Raw genomic sequence first — 20,689 nt, 5'->3', positions numbered from 1 at the left:
AAAAACAGACTATCAATAAATTGGAGTAGAGAAGTGAGCTGAGCAGATATATACTTGATTAAATATACTTAATTAATGTAAGGCTTACAATACCAGTTTCTTTTTAGGAGGGAGGAACAGTTGACCCTCCAAATGTTGCTGGACCACAACTCCCATCAGCTCTAGCAAGCACTGCCAATGTCAATGGATGATGGGAGTTGTAGTTAAGCAACATCCAGCAGTCCAAAGGGCCCCCTCTTGACTTAAAGAGAAACTGGCTCAAAGGTTCCCCACACCTGCTTTAAGCAATGCATAGTTCTGAACCAGCTGGCCAGTGGAACATTGGAAGCTGCCTTATAATGAATCAGATCAATGGTCCATTAAGCTCAGCTTAGTCTGACTGGGAGCAGCTCCACAGGTTTTCAGGCAGCTCTACCTGGAGATGCTGAGTTGAACCTGTGATTTCTACATGCTCTGCTAAAGCAGACCCTCCAAGTGTCCCTATTTTCAGGGATGTCCTTGATTTAGAGAAGCCCAGGTTTTTTATTTGATCCTGGAATGTTCCACTTTTCCTTAGGATATCCCTATTTCATTGGAGAAATGTTGGAGACTATGGAGTTATCCGACTCATGAGCCATCTGAAGGCAATCCTGTATAGGGAAGGTTTTTTTAAAAAAAAGTTTAATGTTTAATGTTTTATTATGTGTGTATATATATGTTGGAAGCTGCCCAGAGTGCCTGGGGAAACCAGTAAGATGTGTCGGGAATAGTATAAATATCATTATGGAATGGGACGTTCCTATTTTCATTGGAGAAATGTTGGAGGGTATGCTGAAGCTAAGCTCTGGAACTGGTGAAGCTCAGAGGGGGAATAAAGTCTGCGTGATTAGAAGGAGAACTTTCCCACCCTGAGATGCGCCCCAAAGTTACGAGCCTCTAAATTTTAGCCTCTAAAATACAGTACCTACTGGATGACGAGGAAGGCTATCCAGGTCACAAGGCATGGTCTGCAACACTGTAGACACTACAGGTAGGCTTAAACCGCCGCGTTAGCAAAAGAGAAGCATTTTAGCGTCTCTCTGGACTGGAGGAAGTAATAGCTGTCCATAGCAGCTGCACCAGTTTATTCCCACGCCCCACGCTCCTTCCAAGACAAAAGGGCAGCAAAGAGAGGAGTCTTATTTCACCTGAACCGTTCATTCTTTTAAATAGTTTCTAAACGTTTAAAAATAGTCCTGCCCGTTTAGAGTCCGAGAGTCCCCACATTGGGGGCAGGGACGTGAAAGAAGAAACTTCCTTATGACATAAGCTTTTGAAGACTCAGAGTCCTTTTTCAGCCTTTAAAGTCCCACAGGGCTTTGTTGTTTTTGCTGCAACGCAGACTATAGCAAAGTGTGGGTTTTAATTGCTGCCAGAAGCTGAGGCTGCGTCACCCAAAGCAGCAGAAACATACTTTCCCCCCCCCTACATCTATGTCAGTCACCCTGCTCTTTTCTCCTAATCTTTATCCGCAACAAGCTCTTTGCACGGCGGAACTCTTCTTCTTAATATTTGCGCTGCCACCGGAATGTTTAAAGTGTGGAACCTTTAGCCAGAGAGATGGTTTTCCTAGAGAGGCTCCGAAGTGCGTGCGACTAGGTTCTTGGGCGCGCGCTTCTTTTGGTTCCTCCTCTTCGGTTCTTTCTGTCTCCTGAAAGATAAAGGCAGGTGGCAAGAACAGCCTCCCCCAAGACCTCCCTGAGAGCTGTTAGCCTATTCCTGAGCTAGGAGACTTTGTGGGAACAAGACGCTTTTGTCCCAAGCCCAACCTTGTTCTTGTCCACTAGCTGAGGAGGGTAGTTCTACTTGTCTGGCTCTTGAGAGTTTAGAGGTGCTAAAGTTGTAATATGTGGCAGCTATCTTAGTTTTCGGTGGTGGAAGTGTCATTTTATTCTAGCTATTTTCATGTTGTTGGTTTTGTTCTTTTCTTTTTTAGAAAGTCATTTGGGTAAGGGTTGAAACGTGCTGACTGTATGTTCTGTACTCTTAAGTCAATTGCAGGAAAAGGCTCGTTAAAATCAGCAAAACTTCCTAAGCTGAAGGGGGGGGGGGCTTGAAGCGAGCATTAAAAAAAAAAAATCTAATTGATTTCCTTGTAGCCAGATATTTGCCCAGGCTGGGACCCCAGCTCCGGATCAGCCAGAGTAGTGATGTGTGCTGATGCAGCAGAATCAGGATGTTATAAATCATTTCCCATCAAATACCTCTCCTTTTCCTAGTTTTTAGTACTGGATGGAGCTTTGTGGACTCTGTGAGTCTTGAAGACCACAAAAGCTGATGGGGTTTCATAAGGGCTTCTGCTGAGAATTACATCTGATTGCTCTGATTTATGTACTATTCAGGAACCTTGAACCTGACAAGATGTAGCCGTTTGTACATATGTGTGTTATTTAATAATTTATTGTGGCATAAATTCTATTATAATATCTCAAAATACAGTTTTAAATTACAGTATCATAATTTTCCTTATTAGTTTCTTAACTTGGAAGAGAAATGGATGATGAACCAGAGAGAACCAAACGGTGGGAAGGGGGTTATGAAAGAACTTGGTAAGCTTTTATATTTCTCTCTCTCCCCCCCCCCCATTGTTTAAGAACTGTAGTCTTTTGTTATCTATATACAGTACATTATACTTTATTTTTGTTGCTTCTAGGGAAGTTCTTAAAGAAGATGAATCTGGATCATTGAAAGCCAGCATAGAGGATATTCTTTTTAAGGCCAAAAGAAAAAGGTAATCACTAAGCTGCACAATGTAGGGATGCACTATGAATGACACTTCAGAATAAATTGCATTTTGCTGCAGTCTTACAAGGAGAAGCGTGAAAAGTTTCCAGTTTAAATTCAAATCTAACTTCATTCTACTTACCGTAGGTTGTATAATGTTATAGTCAATCAGATTACAATGTGGCTCTGACATCCATCTTCACAGCATAATTAAAAACTTTTGTATCAAATATGCTCTTAGATTTCCAGTTTTTTAAAAAAAAGTAAATATGATTCATTGAATATAATCTGTTTTTCACAAGTGAGAATAGATTGTATATATTGATGCTATAATATATGAATGCTATAACAATTAGCAATTAACTTTTTTTTTACACTTTGCAGAATCTTTGAGCATCATGGACAAGTTCGACTTGGGATGGTAAGTTCTCCTTTTCTACTTGGCTCTAAACTAATTTTGCTGTGAAGTTGTATATGAAATAGGTCTAGTTCATATGCTTAATAAGAGCATAGTCAGCCACTTGTTTTTCCTTAGATTGCAGTTTGCTTTGGGCAGGCAGCTGAACTGTCAATCAGTAATAAGAACAAGAAGAGACCTGCTGGATCAAATCAAAGGTCCATCTTGTGAAGCATTCTGATGTCACAGTAGTTCATCCGAGGTGTATAGGAATCCCACATGAGGGATACGAGCACTCTTGCTTGTGTGCCCTAGCAACTGATCCTGGAGGTCGTATATAGCCATTGTGGCTAATAGCCATTGAGAGACTTTGTCCTCCATGAAGCTGCCCAAGTTGGTGGCCATCACTACATCTTGTGGTAACAAATTGCATAGTCTGAGGATGTGCTGTGTGAAGAAGTACTTCCTTTAGTCCATTCTGAATCTCCCACTACTCAGATTCATTGGATAACTCTGGCTTCTAGTATTGTGAGAGAGGGAGAAAAACTTTCCCTACACCATACACACCTTCTTGTAAAATTGCAGTGACATTTAACAATAATCTAGCTAGGCATAAAAAAATTCCTTCCAGTAGCACCTTAGAGACCAGCTAAGTTTGTTATTGGTATGAGCTTTCGTGTGCATGCACACTTCTTCAGATACCTGAAGAATACCTGCATGCACACAAAAGCTCATACCAATAACAAACTTAGTTGGTCTCTAAGGTGCTACTGGAAGGAATTTTTTTATTTTGTTTCGACTATGGTAGACCAACACGGCTACCTACCTGTAACTAGAACTATTTAGGCATGTTCATATGACCTTTGAGCTTTAAGCAAGCAATAAACTTCAAATTGCATAGCAGAAATTCTAGCCATCCAAGTTCACAGAGATAATCTGAAGTCAGCCTAAACAAAAGGTAGCTCTGATTGTTTTTTGGATTCTGTTTAAAGCAAATAAAGTTTAAACAAGTCTTAGCTTTGCTTAAGTGCTTTCAATAAAGACTCTGGGATTCTGACTGCAGCTTACCAGCTTTTAGAGTTGGTTTTGGGATGTTATAGTAAAATGCTGGATTCTTCAGTTAGGATAAAGATGTGAGAAAAGTTCTACTTGATTATTATTTTAGGCTGTGTGCAAATTTTACCTTGCATTTATTTGTGATGTTATTGGACTATTAATAAAAAAATAAAAATGTATTTTGATTACCGTACATACAATTGATTGGATTTAAACTTTTTTTTTCTGCCCCCCTCTTCCTCTTAACCAGACCCAGGATGGCTAACAAGAATCTTAAAAGCATGGGTCATGAAGCAACGGTTTAAAATTATACCAGTTTAATGTGCTTAGAGGCACATCAACAGATGAAAAGGTCTCTGGGTTGCATCCAATGATGTTGTGCTGTTAGCACAAGGACTTGAATGGGACTACCTCTTCTCTCCCCATACCCCCCCCCCCAAATCTGCTTCATAGGGTTGGGGGAATCCCAGAACCTATTTGTAGGGGTGAGGGAGGAGATTCCTGCACTGGTCAACTTTGTTGGATATAACCCTCTGTATCTTTTATCATTATCATTAGTCCTCTGCTTTGGTGGTTGACCAATCTGGATGTTGGGTGTAATGTATCTCAACTGAATCATTTAAAAAAACAACAACCAACAACCCATGGATGTCTAAGAGGGTGTCAGGGCAGGATTGGTGGAAAATATGTGTTTCAGGGGATAAGGTAGAAGTACCGTATTTTTTGCTCTATAAGACTCACTTTTTCCCTCCTAAAAAGTAAGGGGAAATGTGTGTGCGTCTTATGGAGCGAATGCAGGCTGCGCAGCTATCCCAGAAGCCAGAACAGCAAGAGGGATTGCTGCTTTCATTGCGCAGCGATCTCTCTTGCTGTTCTGGCTTCTGAGATTCAGAATTTTTTCCCCCTTGTTTTCCTCCTCCAAAACCTAGGTGCGTCTTGTGGTCTGGTGCGTCTTATAGAGCGAAAAATACGGTATATAGTATGATATACTATATATATCATACTACTCAAAAGCAAATACGGACCACTCAAAAGCAAGTATGCATAGATTTTCAGTTTTCAGATATATTTCTGTAACTCCAAAAGAAGGGGCCAACAGCCCACAATTCCTGAAAACCTGTGTGTGCATTTAGAATAATTTGTGAATCATATTGGCCTGATACTCTATTTTATGAATATTATAATAAAATATATTTTAATTCCCTAAAAATATCTTACCCATATTTAGATGCGTCACCTGTATGTAGTGGTTGATGGATCAAGAACAATGGAAGACCAAGATTTAAAACCTACCAGGCTAACTTGTACCCTAAAGGTATTTATTCTTGATAACTTGCATTTCTCTAAGACCACTGAAATCACTGAAAATAGATAAAATGTCAGATTGCGACAACTCAGATTCAAGTTCTTGCTCAGCTCTGAAACCCACTGGATAACCATTGGCCAAGTCCCATTTCTAAGCCTAATGTACCTTGCAGAGTGGTTTGGAGGATGCCTTGGGTGTGGTTAGATACAGCAAACATCACCTAGAACCTCTTGAAGGAAAGGGGGAGGGAAGGAAACAAATGTGATAAATTACCCTTCATTTGTTTCCCTTTCTCATCTGGTAATCTCAGGGTTTCCAGGAACAGGGTCTTTCAGCCATCAAACAGGAATGTTTTCAAATTCCTCCTGAAAGTCAATAACTGTCCTAAAAATAAGGTTTAGATGGACCTTAACATCACTCTTGAAATAACATTGGTAACCACAACTTTGTTTTTTGTTAGTTGTCCTTATGCATACTTTTTAGAAAATAAGAAGCTTTTATCTTTTTTGATGACTAGGTATAAAATGACTTTTGTGATGTTCATAGAGTTGGGCAATGTAAAGTAACACTTGAGAATTAATGGCTCTAATGATATTTTTCTTTTTGTAGTTACTGGAATATTTTGTTGAAGAATATTTTGACCAAAATCCGATTAGTCAGGTATGTAAACTGTGCTGGAGATGGTTGCTGCGGATTAGAAATAATCACTTCTTCGAATGTTTAGCTAAAAGCAATCTTAAGTGTGACTATTAGCATATTGGTGAGTTTAAAACATTCTAAAGAAAAAATAAAAGCCATGATTTATGTTAAAATTAAATAATAAACATGTTGTACTGGGACGCGGGTGGCGCTGTGGGTAAAAGCCTCAGCGCCTAGGGCTTGCCGATCGAAAGGTTGGCGGTTCGAATCCCCGCGGCGGGGTGCACTCCCGTTGCTCGGTCCCAGCGCCTGCCAACCTAGCAGTTCAAAAGCACCCCCGGGTGCAAGTAGATAAATAGGGACCGCTTACTGGCGGGAAGGTAAACAGCGTTTCCAGCGGCGTAGCGTGGGTTATCAGCACCCGGGGCAAGGCAAGTAATTTGCGCCCCCTAACCCGGGGCAAGGCAAATAATTTGCGCCCCCTAACCCGGGGCAAGGCAAGTACAGTAATTTACTCTCCCAAGCAGCAGCAGCAGCAGCAGCGAGGCTTCTCTTTCCCCCGCGCTCTCCTGGAGCTGCCTCTTTTCTTTCCTTTTTTCCCTTTCTCCAAGGCTTTTCGCTTTCTCTCCTTAATTGATTCCTCCTCCACACCGCAGCGTTTCCTAGCTGCTTCCCCCCCCCTTCCCCTCTCTCTCCTCCTCGCTCTGCTTGCCTTGCCCTGCACCGGCAGCAGCAGGCGCAGCCAGACCCCCGCCAGCCAGCCCGCCCGCCCACCCACCCGGCTTCCTCTCCTTTTTTTGCCCGCGGCAGAAGGCTTCGCTCTCCCCCTTCCGCGACCTCCTCGCCAAGCCGAGCGAGCGCGGGCTCCCTAACCCGTGGATTTTAGTAGGGGCAGAGAGCTGCTAGTGCGAGCGCGCCCCCGCCCATGTTGCGCCCGGTGCGGCCGGCCCCCCTGGCACCCCCCACGCTACGCCACTGAGCGTTTCCGTGTGCTGCGCTGGCTCGCCAGATGCGGCTTTGTCATGCTGGCCACGTGACCCGGAAGTGTCTCCGGACAGCGCTGGCCCCCGGCCTCTTGAGTGAGATGGGCGCACAACCCTAGAGTCTGTCAAGACTGGCCCGTACGGGCAGGGGTACCTTTACCTTTATCTTACTGGGATAATTCAATTTTCTGTCAATAAAGCCCAAAGCATTTTGGCATTCTAAATGAGGGAGTTAATATCTTCATCCCTGCCTGTGCATTGGAGAATGTCTGAAGAAGGGAGCCTGCTGTATGCACACAGGCTGCCGCCATGATTTGGAGTTCTATGCGATCATGCTTCCAAATCACAGGGCTGTCTTCCAATGCATAGCCAGTAGGGGGCTGGACACCAGCAGGGGACCTGGCAGTCAGGCCAGTAGGTGGACTTTGCTCTCTAATCCATGTGATTAATACTAAGGTGATTTATAATGCCTGAATAGGGTTTGGTCCTGCAGCATATATAAATGAGCATGCATTTGATGATTTTGCACAATTCATTTTGCTTCTGTTATGTATGGGCAAGAGGAAGAAATGACACAGTGCAATGAAGCCTCTGACCACCCCTCCTTTTGCCCTTCGCCTCCCTAGGCTTTTGATTTCATCAGGCATCACCTCCCATCAAGCCTGTCTTTGTATCCACCTAGGCTAGCTAGAAACTAATTAAAAAGGTAAAGGGACCCCTGACTATTAGGTCCAGTCGTGACCGACTCTTGGGTGCGGCGCTCATCTGGCTTTATTGGCCGAGGGAGCCGGCATACAGCTTCTGGGTCATGTGGCCAGCATGACTAAGCCGCTTCTGACGAACCAGAGCAGTGCACGGAAACGCCGTTTACCTTCCCGCTGGAGCGGTACCTATTTATCTACTTGCACTTTGAGGTGCTTTCAAACTGCTAGGTTGGCAGGAGCAGGGACCGAGCAACGGGAGCTCACCCTGTCGCGGGGATTTGAACCACCGACCTTCTGATCGGCAAGTCCTAGGCTCTGTGGTTTAACCTACAGCGCCACCCGCGTCCCAGAAACTAATTAGGAAGTGGCTAATAATAATAATAATATTAAAACAGAGACTCTCAAGATTCTGAAATTTGCAGTGTCAAACTCTGTTTCTTCATCACGATTATGGAATAAAAGCTGCTGTAAATATAGTAGAAGGAATTATATAGATTACCAGAAACTGCATAAACATTTCCTCCCACAGATTTCATATTTATAGCTCTTGGTCAAACTTATCCCCAGCTGTTGATCTCATGGGGTAAGTGGAAGTAGCAATGGCTTCCATAATTCAAAGGCAGGTGGAGATGAAACTATTCAGCTCTGCCATATCGAATTCCCTGCAATGTTGCTCATTACATGTTTTGATGGGAAGCTGCAGGAGTGCTAGGTGGCTCTTGTTCCTCTTTGCATCTCAAGTAACTCTTGTTACTATAAGCTCTGCAAATGATTCTTGGCTCTCTGCTGCCACCTCTGTACGTTGGAAAATATGGTTGGGCTCAAGGAGACTTCATTACTCTGTGACTCAATTAATAGCAGACATCTTTCTGGCAGGTTGGCATTATTGTGACTAAGGGCAAAAGAGCTGAAAAACTTACTGAGCTTTCAGGTATGAACAAATTATTTCTTTCATACTAAGAAGAGATTCGTTATTATGGCCCTGTCATTTTTAAAAAAAGCAAAAAAGATAATATTTTCTATATTTCTACCTCGTTCGGCCATTCTTTCTATTAAACATGATACAGACATCTGACTTTGACCCAGTGTGAACTTTAAAAATACACTGGAAATTTAAGGATAGTTGCTGGAGGGAAGTAGCAAGTTTAAAGAGAACGTTCCCTATAATGTTTCTACCTTAGACTATGTACAAATGAAATTTTACTTGAGGGCAACTCTGTAAATTCATTCACTGTGTGATGTTTAAATTAAGTTTTCTCCAGGATGGTATTGACCTTAAGTGTATGTATGTGGTGGGGACGGTGACAGGTTTGGTTTTGCAAATTTGATTCAGCAGCCAGATGTGCCCAGTGCTGATTGGCTGTCACATGTCCCCAAAGCAAGCTTTTAATTTCTAAAATTTTAAATAAAGCATTGAACCAGCATTTTAGTTGTGTATATGTACACCCCCCCCAAAAGAAACCAGTGCAATGAAGATTAAGCATTCTCAGTCCCAGAATGTTGACAATCAGTTAGAAAAGAAAATGGGGTGGAGGAAGTGAAATGGTTTTCTGGAGAAGTGGATGGTTGACTGGCTGGCTGACTGGAGCTGTGAACAGGATCACTCTTATCACTCTAGACCAGACTTTATCAGCCTTGGGTCCCTCAATTTTGTTGGACTACAAATCCCATCATCCCTAGCTAGCAGGACTAGTGGTCAGGGATGATGGAAGTTGTAGTCCAACAACATCTGGGTTCCCAAGGTTGACAAAGGCTGCTCTAGATTGCAGCATTTTGTTGCAGGCCTCATTTCTTAGGCATAATGGACACTGGACAAAGATGAAGCAGGGCTTGAATGAGGGAAACTAGTTGACTGGATGGTTAGAGGACCCTCTTGGGGCAAAGGAGAAGGAGTGCATGAAAAATACTTGATTTGAGCTTTCATGTGATAATGAAAGGTGGTCTTGGGGTGCCTGGAGACTTGATGAGCATTGTTGGTATAGTCTTGGTTCAGCTATAATGCCAGACCATGGGTTGATATTGCATGAATGTGTGTCAGTTTACTTCCTTTGTATTTTCCTTCCTTCCTGCTAATAAAAGCAGCGTTTTATGTCAGAATATTTGTTTTTTGTTTTTTAATTCAGCTATTTTCTGATGTTTGATAATGAGTGATTTTCCTCCTAGGGAATCCGAGAAAACACACAGCTGCTTTGAAAAAAGCTGTAGATATGTCTTGTCTCGGAGAGCCATCTTTATATAATGCCTTAAATTTGGCCGCACAAACATTAAAGTAAGTATATATAGTCTACTGTACAGTAGTGTGCTTTTTTTTGTTTAGCAACCATGGAGATTGATCTGACTATAATTATAGGGAGAGTGATTTATTAATCAAGTATCCCTTTTCAGCATTCATTAATCTGCTTCAGCAAAAACAGCCAAGTTTTGTGCCCCCTTAAAGATTAGTATATTTATTATGGTATAAACTTTCATGCACTTCATCAGACATATGGAATGTTTTTACTCATGGTTTGGGGAGAGGCAGAGTGTAAACTAGGTTAGAAGGAAATAAAATGCAATAAAACAGTCTGACAATTGTGTTAAAGTTTAAATGCATGTAAAATAATTACAGTGACCGTTCCCAGAGCAGTGTTGATGATACCGTAAACATCGTAGCATTGGTTAGTTAATTAACACCTATATTGGGATAAGAACCTGTTCTGTATTCAGGCCACAGGTGATAGAATCAAATTTCTTGATAAGTAGTTTCATACTAGAATTTCCTGTTTGAAGTTCTTTTATCCAGTAATAGAATATTTTGTTCAAGAACTAGATTGTTCCTCTTTGTCAAGTTTGGGGAATCTTTTTGCAAGAGTCCTGGGTAAACTTCCAGGGACTGCATATTGGGAACAAAACTGCATACACTGCCCCCATTCACATGAACCCATCCATTTAAATTATCTCCCCATTCTCACACATCCATACAAACCCAATTCTCACACAGCCATTTAAACAGTCACTTACGTTATCTCTCCACCTTTTCTCTCTTCTCTTTTCCTTCCTTCACTGTCCCTCCTCAGTGTGGCACTTAGGCTTAGATTTTTTTGGGGGGGGGGTTGTGCATAGGGTGAGGGGAATGTTAGCTTCCTCCCCATGCAGTAAGTAGTCACAGGGAAAAGGATGATTCCATTTGTGCAAGTTGGACCTCTTTCCTAAGACCAAGGGCTAATTACATGGTGAATGGCACTGAAGAGGGCAGGCTGTGGTCCAGATTCAAAGACCTAGCCAGAGATTGCCCACTCTGGCTCTTGGACATTCTGCAATTTGAAGGTGCTGCAGCAACTCAAAGCAAACTGCAGAATTATCCTGGAGATTAGTACGTGCTAAGTTACAGTGGTAAATGTTTAAAGCCCATATGTCCAACACTGATTCCCCTCCCCTATTTCTTACTTTGCTTTCAACAGCCTTGGCTGAACCATCAAACTACTTAGTGAGCATAAATGCACCTACTTACGCTGTGTGTATATGCAACATCTTCTCTGCACCGATTCATAACAAGTCTCATTGCTGTCAGAGTGTAAAATAATTTTCTCACGTAATTTATGTAGAAATGGGTCTCTGTCTTGCGCTTGATTGTTTTGGCACTTGTTTTTGTTTGTCACAAACATAAAAGAGTGTTTTATTCTCTCTAGGCATATGCCAGGGCATACAAGCAGAGAAGTCTTAGTAATATTCAGCAGTCTGACAACATGTGATCCTTCCAATATTTATGATCTAATTAAGGTACACAAGTTTTTGCTTTTTTCTTCTTCTGTTAAAACAACCCAGAATGAATGCTGGACTTTCTTGACATTTGGGAATATGCAGAGATACTTAACATGCTTGAAACAAATATTTGGCACAGAATCCTGAAAGCTTTGTGCATTTTATAGGTTTTTTTTAGATCTCTTATTGCATGTGTTTTCTCTTTTTTTATTTCGAAGAGTTTAAAGGCAGTTAAGATCAGAGTGTCTATTATTGGCCTTTCTGCTGAAGTTCGAGTTTGCACTGTACTTGCCCGGGAAACTGGTGGTATGTATATATTTGAGTGTGTGTGTGTGAGAGAGAGAGAGAGAGAGTGAGTGAGTGAATGAGAGAACCATGAACTAAATTGAAAAAGCCCTGAAGGCCTGCATTTTCAGTTGGCCTTCTAGCTGTGATGTTTATAATTTGGATGATGGTCTGACTGTAGTTTTTAGCTTTTAAAAATATCTATCAGGTTTTTTAAATCTTTCTTTGGTTTTGATTGTTAGCTGCTTTTGACTGGCATTTGCCCCAAAGAGCTGTCTGGAATAAATAAAATAAAAACTGCTCATATCTAACATATTTTGATGACAAATCACTAAAAGCTGATGCTAACAGAAGGAAAAATTCATAAATAGTTAATCTTTACAAAGTCAGTCAGCGTTATCTAGGCTTATCTAAATGACTTTTCACTTCAAAACCTTTTTATCTCTTTGCGCTGTGATGGAATTAGTTCAAAACTTTTCATTTGCTGTTAAACCATTGCAGCCTTTCCTCTGACATACTCTCAAAAAGCCTCACAATTAGATCCACAAGGTAGTAGATGACATGTATTTTTACTTGCCCATCTGCCCACATATACTGTGTCAGGTTTGGCCTAAAAGGGGGGGAAGAGAACTAATTGGTTTTGCAGGGCTTCTTTCCTTGGTCACTTGTTGACAATTCTTACTCACCACGGGCAACCAGATGAGCAACTGTTGAGATGCCTGCTCTCAGTTAATTAAATTTTTATTTTGTTTCCTTTTGTGGCAGGGACCTATCATGTCATTTTAGATGAAAGCCATTATAGGGAACTTCTGATGCACCACGTCAGTCCACCACCAGCTAGTTCAAGTTCTGAAAGTTCGCTTATTCGAATGGGTAAGAAATTGTCCTTTAATATTTTGGTATACTGGTATTGAACACACAGAATAGTTTACTCTAAATCCAGAGGCAAGCAATTAGGATAATGCTAAAGACCACCTATCCTGAGCTGGCGATTTCACTGTTATATTGTGGTTGCAAGTAATTGGCATAATTTATTTCCTGCCATACTAGGTAATATTTCACTTGTATTTTGCAGATATTTTAGACCTGTGGTTCTCAAACTTTGGGCTGCACTGTCAGAACAAAAATTTGCTTGTGCCACACTGCATTTTTTATTGATAAGAAATGCATTGGAAAACAAAAAGAAGTAACTCTTATCAGTGCTTGATTTATAACATAGAACACAACTACCTTATAATACAGTGGTACCTCGGAAGTCGAACGGAATCCATTCTGGAAGTCCGTTCAACTTCCAAAACGTTTGGAAACCAAGGCGCAGCTTCCGATTGGCTGCAGGAAGATCCTGCAGCCAATCGGAAGTTGTGTCGGCTGTTCGGGTTCCAAAGAACATTCCCAAACTGGAACACTCACTTCCCGGTTTGTGGCGTTTGGGAGCCAAAACGTTCGAGAACTAAGCTGTTCGAAAACCAAGGTACAACTGTATTAGGTCTAATTTGAGACAAACTCTCATCTCATCAAAAACAAAGAAGCCTTTCCATTTTCTGATCTTTCATATTTGTCAGAGTTGGAAATCCTTGTTCACAACAATATGTTGTGGGGAACTGTAGAAGAATAGCCAATACTCCTGACGAGAGGTGTGGATACTGATTCCAGTTGTATATCCATACCGCACTGAAATGTTTACATTTTTTTTATTATCCTTGAACCTTTCCCTCACAATAGCCATCCTCTCCTGCCACTCCAGTGCGCAATGCCACACTCTTTGAGAACCACTGCTTTAGACAATTATTGTTTATTAACTACAGGTTATTACCATTTTCAGTTATCTGTAACATACATTTTGCCCTGTCTACCTAGTGATGGCATGGTCCAGGCTGACCACACAGAGATTTGTGTGTCAGTACGGTAAAGTGGCTTATATTGGGATGTAAATCAGTGCACACTAAGATTCTCCTCTTAAATGAGGACCACAATACATATAAAGTGACTCAAAACTATGACTCTTCTTTTCCGCTAGGCTTTCCTCAGCACACCATTGCATCTTTGACTGATCAGGACGCAAAGCCATCTTTTAGCATGGCGTAAGTAATGGGTTGCTTTATTTAGACACGGCATGGACCGCGGTTTAAAAGTCTGAATGAGTACATTGAGCAGCCAGCATTTTATCTGAAATTGCTTCTTCAATAGCTCCAGTAGTGTAAGGGAAAACATCATTTTAATAACAGCTCATAGTCTCTTTCAGCATTCAGAAATAATTTGGTGGAAACATCCAAGGCAGGTTTCGCTGTGTAGCTGTTCTTCTCCATATGTCTAGATTTTGGTCTTCAGTTCTGTTTAACTAAAACTAGGTTTTGCTCATTGTAAATTTTATTATTGCTAGAATTTCAGTTGAACCGACTTTCTGTATGAAAGAGAACTCTTAAGGACACGTTGTCTGTATGGGTCTTCCCAGATGGATTTATGGCACAACAAATGCAGAGTTCTTTTGCCATAGAAGGAGATCTCAATGTCTTTCCATTGCAGAACAGCCACCTTTTCTTCTGTGATATTATAATGGACTCGAGTGACTTACTGGGAGGGGAGGGGAAAGGCAGCAGTGAGGATGGTGTGGTACAAATGCACCAGTGGGAGCAGCGGATTGGCTCTTCCCATGCCTTGAACCATGCTGGCCTCTCCCCTCCCTCTCTCAGTAAACAGCACTGAATCTAGTGATGAAGCACCCCTGCTGGAAAATGCAACTCTTCTTCAAGTGCTTGACAAAGCGTTGCGATTTCTTTAGCCATACTGGCTTCTCCAAGAACTTAAACCATAAACTTTGAGGCCTAATGCCATTTCTCACCGTTACAACCCTTTTCAATTTGTTCACAATGTTTCTGTGCAACATTGTCAGGGTGGGGGAAATGTTATTCTTTTACAGGCAGCTAGAAAACAGCAATGATCCAGGTCTTACCCTGGGAGGATATTTCTGCCCCCAATGTAGAGCCAAATACTGTGAGCTTCCTGTGGAGTGCAAAGTTTGTGGTGAGTAATTAAGTGTATTTATCTTTGTCTATTATAATAGGGTGTGGGTGTGTGTGTGTGCGGGCGCGCGCCAACCCCCAACTGGGAAAACAGAAAAGTAAGCCACTAGCCTTGACTCTTGCTGCATCCACTGTGATTTAGCCACACACTTCACAATTGTGCATGCTATTCAGTTTCAGTGTGTGAGGCAATTATGACATTCCCGGTACTCAATTTCTTTTCTGGGGTGGAAGGTGGTGAGTTTCCCCAATATTTAGCTTCTAAACGAAATGTTGCCACAGATCAGGCCTGTGTAAAAGTCATATCCTTTCATCTAGAAACCCTTCACATTAGTCACAGATAGAGGGTTGGTTGTGGTCTCTTGATCATGAATTAAGTATCATTTGTACATACCAAAAGCACTCCTTTACTCTGTTCATATCTTCCAAGCATTCAGAAGTGACATCCAGAACTAAACCTTGGTCATTTACAGTTACATGGTGAAGAGCAGAATTTGCATACTTTTTACATCCGTAAGGCTGTATATGTTAAACAAGTTTTATGATGGGAGCAGAAGTTTGAAATACTAATAAGAGGGTTAATAAGTTAAAGCTACGTTTTAAAAAGAATAATTGAGAATTGTTTTTCAGAAACCCTTTATAAATACGGTGATAATGTTTTGTAGGTCTTACACTAGTATCTGCACCCCATCTGGCTCGATCTTACCATCACCTATTTCCTTTGGATGCCTTTCAGGAAGTCCCACTGGAACAATATATAGGAGAACGGTGTGTAAAAGATGTCTCGTATAACCAGTCTGAATACTAGGGGTTAATGTTTCCAGCATGTGATGGGTTGATAGCTTTATCTCTGCCTACAGACCACAACACCATGGTGAACACATAGTAACAATGGTACATTTGCAGGGGGTTTCTTTCCAACCAAAGGGTGAAATATCTTTTCATAATTCCCATTTCTGCTGTTTCCAAGAATGGCTCTGGAGCTTGTGGCTACTGAAACAGAGCAAGGATTATCACCTTTTTGGGTTTGACTACTATTTCCTTCTAAATAGCCATTACTTCCTGTTGATCCTACCACTGTTCTGGTTCCTTTAAAAAGATGGCAGGGTAATGTTTTGCTTGGAATAAGAACAAATTGTGATACAACATCTCCCCCCCCCCCCAGTTTTGTGTCAATCAACTCATCATCAATCATTCATTTTGGAAACAGGTTTTGGTTTCGGATATAAGTGTTCATTATTATGAGCAAATTGGGGACTGTGATTGTATGGTGGTAAACTGACACTTCTGTTCTTCTTTCTTGAGTGACCAGAGAGGCAATATTCTCATATAGTAATTTGTGTTACTAATTGGAATATTTTCAAATAAAGAACTTCAGCTCTTTACAGTTATAGCTTCTGTCATTTCACAGGGTCCAATATTTTATGCCACAATATCATTAATATAATCGTGCAGTTTTTGGGTTGACACAAGTGAAAGTAGGAACATGCGAGGGATCTTTTTTGCTAGACACAGGTTATCCCTGTTTTGGCTGGACTATTGGACATTTCTCTGTGCATCGTTAAGTCCCCATTAAAAGTAACACTTTATACAGGCAGGGGTTACGTTCTGGGGATAACGCATAAAGCCAAAATTGCATATGGTCAAAACACATTGGGTTCAGTGACAGGTGGCATTGCCAAAGTCTTTTATCCCCACTCGCCCCCTTTCCGCCCACTTTCAGAAAAATGATATTTTGGGGGGCCAAGCATGTAAAGCTGATTGCATGCAAATTAAATGTGCATAAGTTGCAAGGTACCTGTAACAGCTGCAACACATTCCTGGCATTCGATTTAACTGGTTCTGATCCGATATTCTGTTATTAAAGTAATAGTTGCTTTATAAACACAACAGTAGCAGCACTGTTACTGTTTATTTAAGCCCTATGCATGCACATGACACTTTACAAAACACAGGAAACAGGTCCCTACCTCAGAGGGTTTATACTCTGTAAGGCAACAAAGGGGAGACAACAAAGGGAGTGGAGTGGAAGCAGGAATAAATAGAGAAAGAATATGCATTATTTCTGTTATATATACTTAAGGCAAGGGTGCGGAACTTCTGGCCCTTGGGTGAATGTTGGCTCACTAGGTCATTTGCTCAAACCATGTCTATGTGTCCATCAGTTGACATCGTGGGGTGTACTGGGTGCTAATTCTCCACTGTATTTCCTGGGGGGAATGTGCTGATGAAGCAGACCCCTCTCCTTACTGTTGTGGATCAGCTTGGACGGGTGGGTGGGATTGTCCACCTACCAGTTGCCTTACGTCATCATGATGTAAGATGATTGACAGGTGGGTGGTCCCTGCCCACTTGTCAAAGTTGCTGGTTGGGTTGTAAGAGGCCCAAAATGTTCTCCACCCATAACGTAAGGCATGAGAAGTAGAGGTTTAACATGAAGTATGTATTAATAAGTCTCTCTAAAATCTCTTCGTAAATATTCTTTTTAAACAGCTATTGCCAAGGATGCCAAGGAGAAATTACAGATCAGCATGTAAGTCTTCAGCGTTCAACCTATAAATTACATTATATTTGCTTGCTTTTCATGCAAGTAATGCTTTTTGTCCACATCCTTCTCTTCCCCCTAAAAAAATTCGTTATTGAATGTTTAATACTTAATACAATGTAAACAAAGGTCATAACTTTTACATCAGAGAGATCAGAAATATTTAGTAATGTTTAGGATTGTCTCTTTGCAGGCTATAAAAATGTGTCTCGGCTAGTTGATACATCAAGGCTCTTTCCTGATATATAAAAGAAGTTTTGCTAATATGGTAACATTCAAATTAAAAGCAAAGTGGTGCATTGGTTAAAATATCAATGATTGATCAACCAAAATATTTATGGAGTGGTAGCGATGTAAGTCTGTGCTATACCAACCTTCCCACCATGTGGTCCTGTTCATGAACGCCAGGTCAGTTCTCAATAAAACAACCCTCATCTGTCACCTAATCATAGCTGAGGTGTCTGACCTGGTATATATTTCCAAGGCCTGTGTGAGCAAGCTGGGCAGGCCAGACCTGACCCAACTTTGTCCAGTTGATGCCACACCAACATAGATTGGTGAAAGGGTTCCTTTGCGCATCACACACCTGTCTGTGCAAATGTGGCTCTCTCCAGCAAACCAATCCACCTGAAAACTGGGTTTGAGGGTTTGTTCCTGGTGTTTGGGCAGGGATAAAGCAGGGATTTTGTTGGTGAAGCCAACATTTTGTTGGTGAAGCCTATCCCTGCTACCCAGCATCAGCTGGCAAAGGGGGTGGGCTTCAATATTCACAGTGATGCTACCTTGTCAAGACTAGTTCAGCGCATTGGAATATTCCAACCGCCATGATGTGCTGTGCTGTGCTGTGCTGCAAAACGTAGTCCATATTATTATATGAAGTAAAACATTTTAGTGTGTTTTACTTTGTTCCTGAAAGCTCTGAGTGGCTAACAAAACAAACAAAAACACAAACAGAAGGGCAACTTAAAATAATATGCATTAATTATGATCATAGCAGATAAATCCATGTTAGGTGTTCAGTACACGAGGCAATAGTTGCAAAAAATAATTCTAGTATCTGTTGTAATGTAACCTTTTAAATTTCAATTCTTTCTTTTTTGTAGGTCTATATATGTAAAGTCTGCCAGAGTGCGTTTTGTGTAGAATGTGATCTTTTTGCTCATGATACTCTGCACTGCTGTCCGGGTTGCATTCACAAGCATCCTGCCCCTCCCTGTGTGTGATGCTACCTAATGATCAACAATGCTGGATGCTTTTCTGTGAGTAAAAAATTCAACTTGACTGTTCAGTGAAGGTCTTCAGCAAAATAGCTTAAGATGAGGAAGAGCAACTTGCTGAATGCTTATGTAAATGTTACTATTTTCACACCCAGTTTGAATATACATGTGTGTACAGCTATTTGTATGTGGAACTAGTTATTGAAACTTTTTCTTCTTCTGAAATAATCTGAATAGTGTGCAAGTTTGTACCTCTGAAACTTGAAATGGATATGTGTCCTAAATTAATGGCCCTTGCTTTCATTTTAAATAATAATCAGCACAATAGGCTACAAGCCACAAAGCACAGTCATGGAGAAGCAAGTTTAATGTAAGTCATTAGGATTTAAAATCTAGGATGCAAAATCCCTGGTGCGATGGTCACTCTAGACCATCTCATGATAAGAGCTGCTTCTCTGTGTTGGCAAAGGTTGAGAGTGATGTCAGGCAGTATCTGTTTCAATAAACAGTGTTAGTGTGCTGCGTGTTTTGTTTTTACTATAATGATTACAGATGGAAGAGTCTTTTTAAGTTCAATTGCACTTCTGCTTCTGCAGGCAAGAGATAGAACTGTACCACACAAAGTTAAAAGAAAAAGAAAAAGGGAAAGTCCAGTCAAAGGCGACTATGGGGTGCAGTCTTCAGTAGAAGAAATCTATAAAGCACCTTCTAATGAAAAGATGGGAGAGGGAAGTGCTATGATCTAAATCAGTAGGACTATGAAATGAATTTTTAAAAACTTCTCTTAGATGCATCCTTTAAGAAGAAATCAGGCACATGACCATGGACCAAAGGAATGGCTGAGAGACCTCTGTTGCCTTGCTGCCATGGGATTTTGAAAGGGAGAACTTAACTTTCACATACCGTATTTTTTGCTCTATAAGACTCACTTTTTCCCTCCTAAAAAGTAAGGGGAAATGTGTGTGCGTCTTATGAAGTGAATGCAGGCTGCGCAGCTATCACAGAAGCCAGAACAGCAAGAGGGATTGCTGCTTTCGCTGCGCAGCGATCCCTCTTGTTCTGGCTTCTGAGATTCAGAATATTTTTTTTCTTGTTTTCCTCCTCCAAAAACTAGGTGCGTCTTATGGTCTGGTGCGTCTTATAGAGCGAAAAATACGGTATGTCAGATCCCTGACTTTTGTGTTCCACTTGCTCCATTAGGTGTATACTCCCTTCTTTCTTTTCAGTATGGTTCTGGCAAACTGCTGCTCTCACTCTCTAAGCTCTGGGTAGTTAGGGACTCTTTCACTCTTCAAAACTAAGGTGGGTCACCATATTAAATCGTATTTGCAGCCTGCATAGTTGTAACATCGTTTTCTAAAGCACTTGTACTGCTCATCTTTCATTTCTGAATAATAAACCAATCGTTTCTACTTTATGTTGTGGCAGGCCCTTTATTAGGCATACATGTATACATGCTTATTTAATAAACTCATGTTCTGACTCCACACACGTTTCCATTCCTCTCAGGGTATATGTTGGGTTCATATATGCAGTGGACATGCCTGTGGCTTTAGCCATACTCCTTGTAACAACCTGCAACTCCAGTGGCAAAGCTGGATCTCAGAGGCCACACGAGACTGAACCTGCTCCTACAGGGAAAGTGCAACCCCATTTAGAGCAGGCAACTTTGTGACTTTCTCCCACAGAGCCCTCATCTTGCCAGGTTTCAGACTCAGCTTATTAGTTCACATCCAGCCCACCACTACATCTAGACACCCGTCCAGGAGCTTCTCAAGCATTCCCAATTCTGAGTTTACATAGAAACCGAGTTGGTTATCATCAGTGTACTGGTGACACCTCCCTCCAAATCTCATTACCACTCCCGGCTGCTTCACATAGGTGTTAAATAGCACTGGAGACAGTACGGCATCTTGCCACAACCTGTAGTTCAACAGCCAGAAGGAAGCAAATTTTGGCCTTGCACAGGGTACCACTGAAATTTGAAAGACCCAAGACCCAAGGGAGAAGAGAGAGGGAAGTTGCTGCCATATGTAACCTAGACTTTCAGAAGC

General features: G+C 41.4%; 1 protein-coding gene across 4 annotated transcripts; it reads left to right on the top strand.

Annotated features, from left to right (window-relative positions):
• The first annotated feature begins 1,551 nt into the window (after positions 1-1,551).
• On the top strand, positions 1,552-20,047 carry GTF2H2 (general transcription factor IIH subunit 2). 4 transcript variants are annotated; one of them, XM_080973337.1, is made up of 16 exons: positions 1,552-1,682; positions 2,492-2,567; positions 2,672-2,749; positions 3,127-3,163; positions 5,424-5,510; positions 6,111-6,161; positions 8,704-8,758; positions 9,991-10,096; positions 11,496-11,586; positions 11,787-11,874; positions 12,619-12,726; positions 13,871-13,934; positions 14,771-14,874; positions 15,539-15,641; positions 17,367-17,406; positions 18,522-20,047. In XM_080973337.1, exons 2-16 carry the CDS (start codon positions 2,512-2,514, stop codon positions 18,639-18,641), a joined length of 1,188 nt encoding a protein of 395 aa, XP_080829463.1. In that variant the 5' UTR covers positions 1,552-1,682; positions 2,492-2,511; the 3' UTR covers positions 18,642-20,047. The 4 variants fall into 4 exon arrangements, with proteins under 4 accessions (XP_080829463.1, XP_080829464.1, XP_080829465.1 ...); XM_080973338.1 differs by having other exon boundaries at positions 1,673-1,814; XM_080973339.1 differs by lacking the exon at positions 1,552-1,682 and adding an exon at positions 1,689-1,849.
• The last annotated feature ends 642 nt before the right edge of the window (positions 20,048-20,689 follow it).

This window comes from Podarcis pityusensis (genome assembly GCF_964106645.2).
Source record: "Podarcis pityusensis genome assembly, chromosome: 11".
NCBI lineage: Eukaryota > Metazoa > Chordata > Lepidosauria > Squamata > Lacertidae > Podarcis > Podarcis pityusensis.
This window is presented reverse-complemented; position numbering and strand designations above follow the sequence as displayed.

Excerpts from the sequence above, each read along its gene's own strand:
- GTF2H2 (XM_080973337.1), top strand. The coding sequence starts at position 2,512 with ATGGATGATGAACCAGAGAGAACCAAACGGTGGGAAGGGGGTTATGAA. Across the intron at positions 13,935-14,770 it reads AAGCCATCTTTTAGCATGGC|GCAGCTAGAAAACAGCAATG; the intron begins GTAAGTAATGGG and ends ATTCTTTTACAG. Across the intron at positions 14,875-15,538 it reads TGTGGAGTGCAAAGTTTGTG|GTCTTACACTAGTATCTGCA; the intron begins GTGAGTAATTAA and ends AATGTTTTGTAG.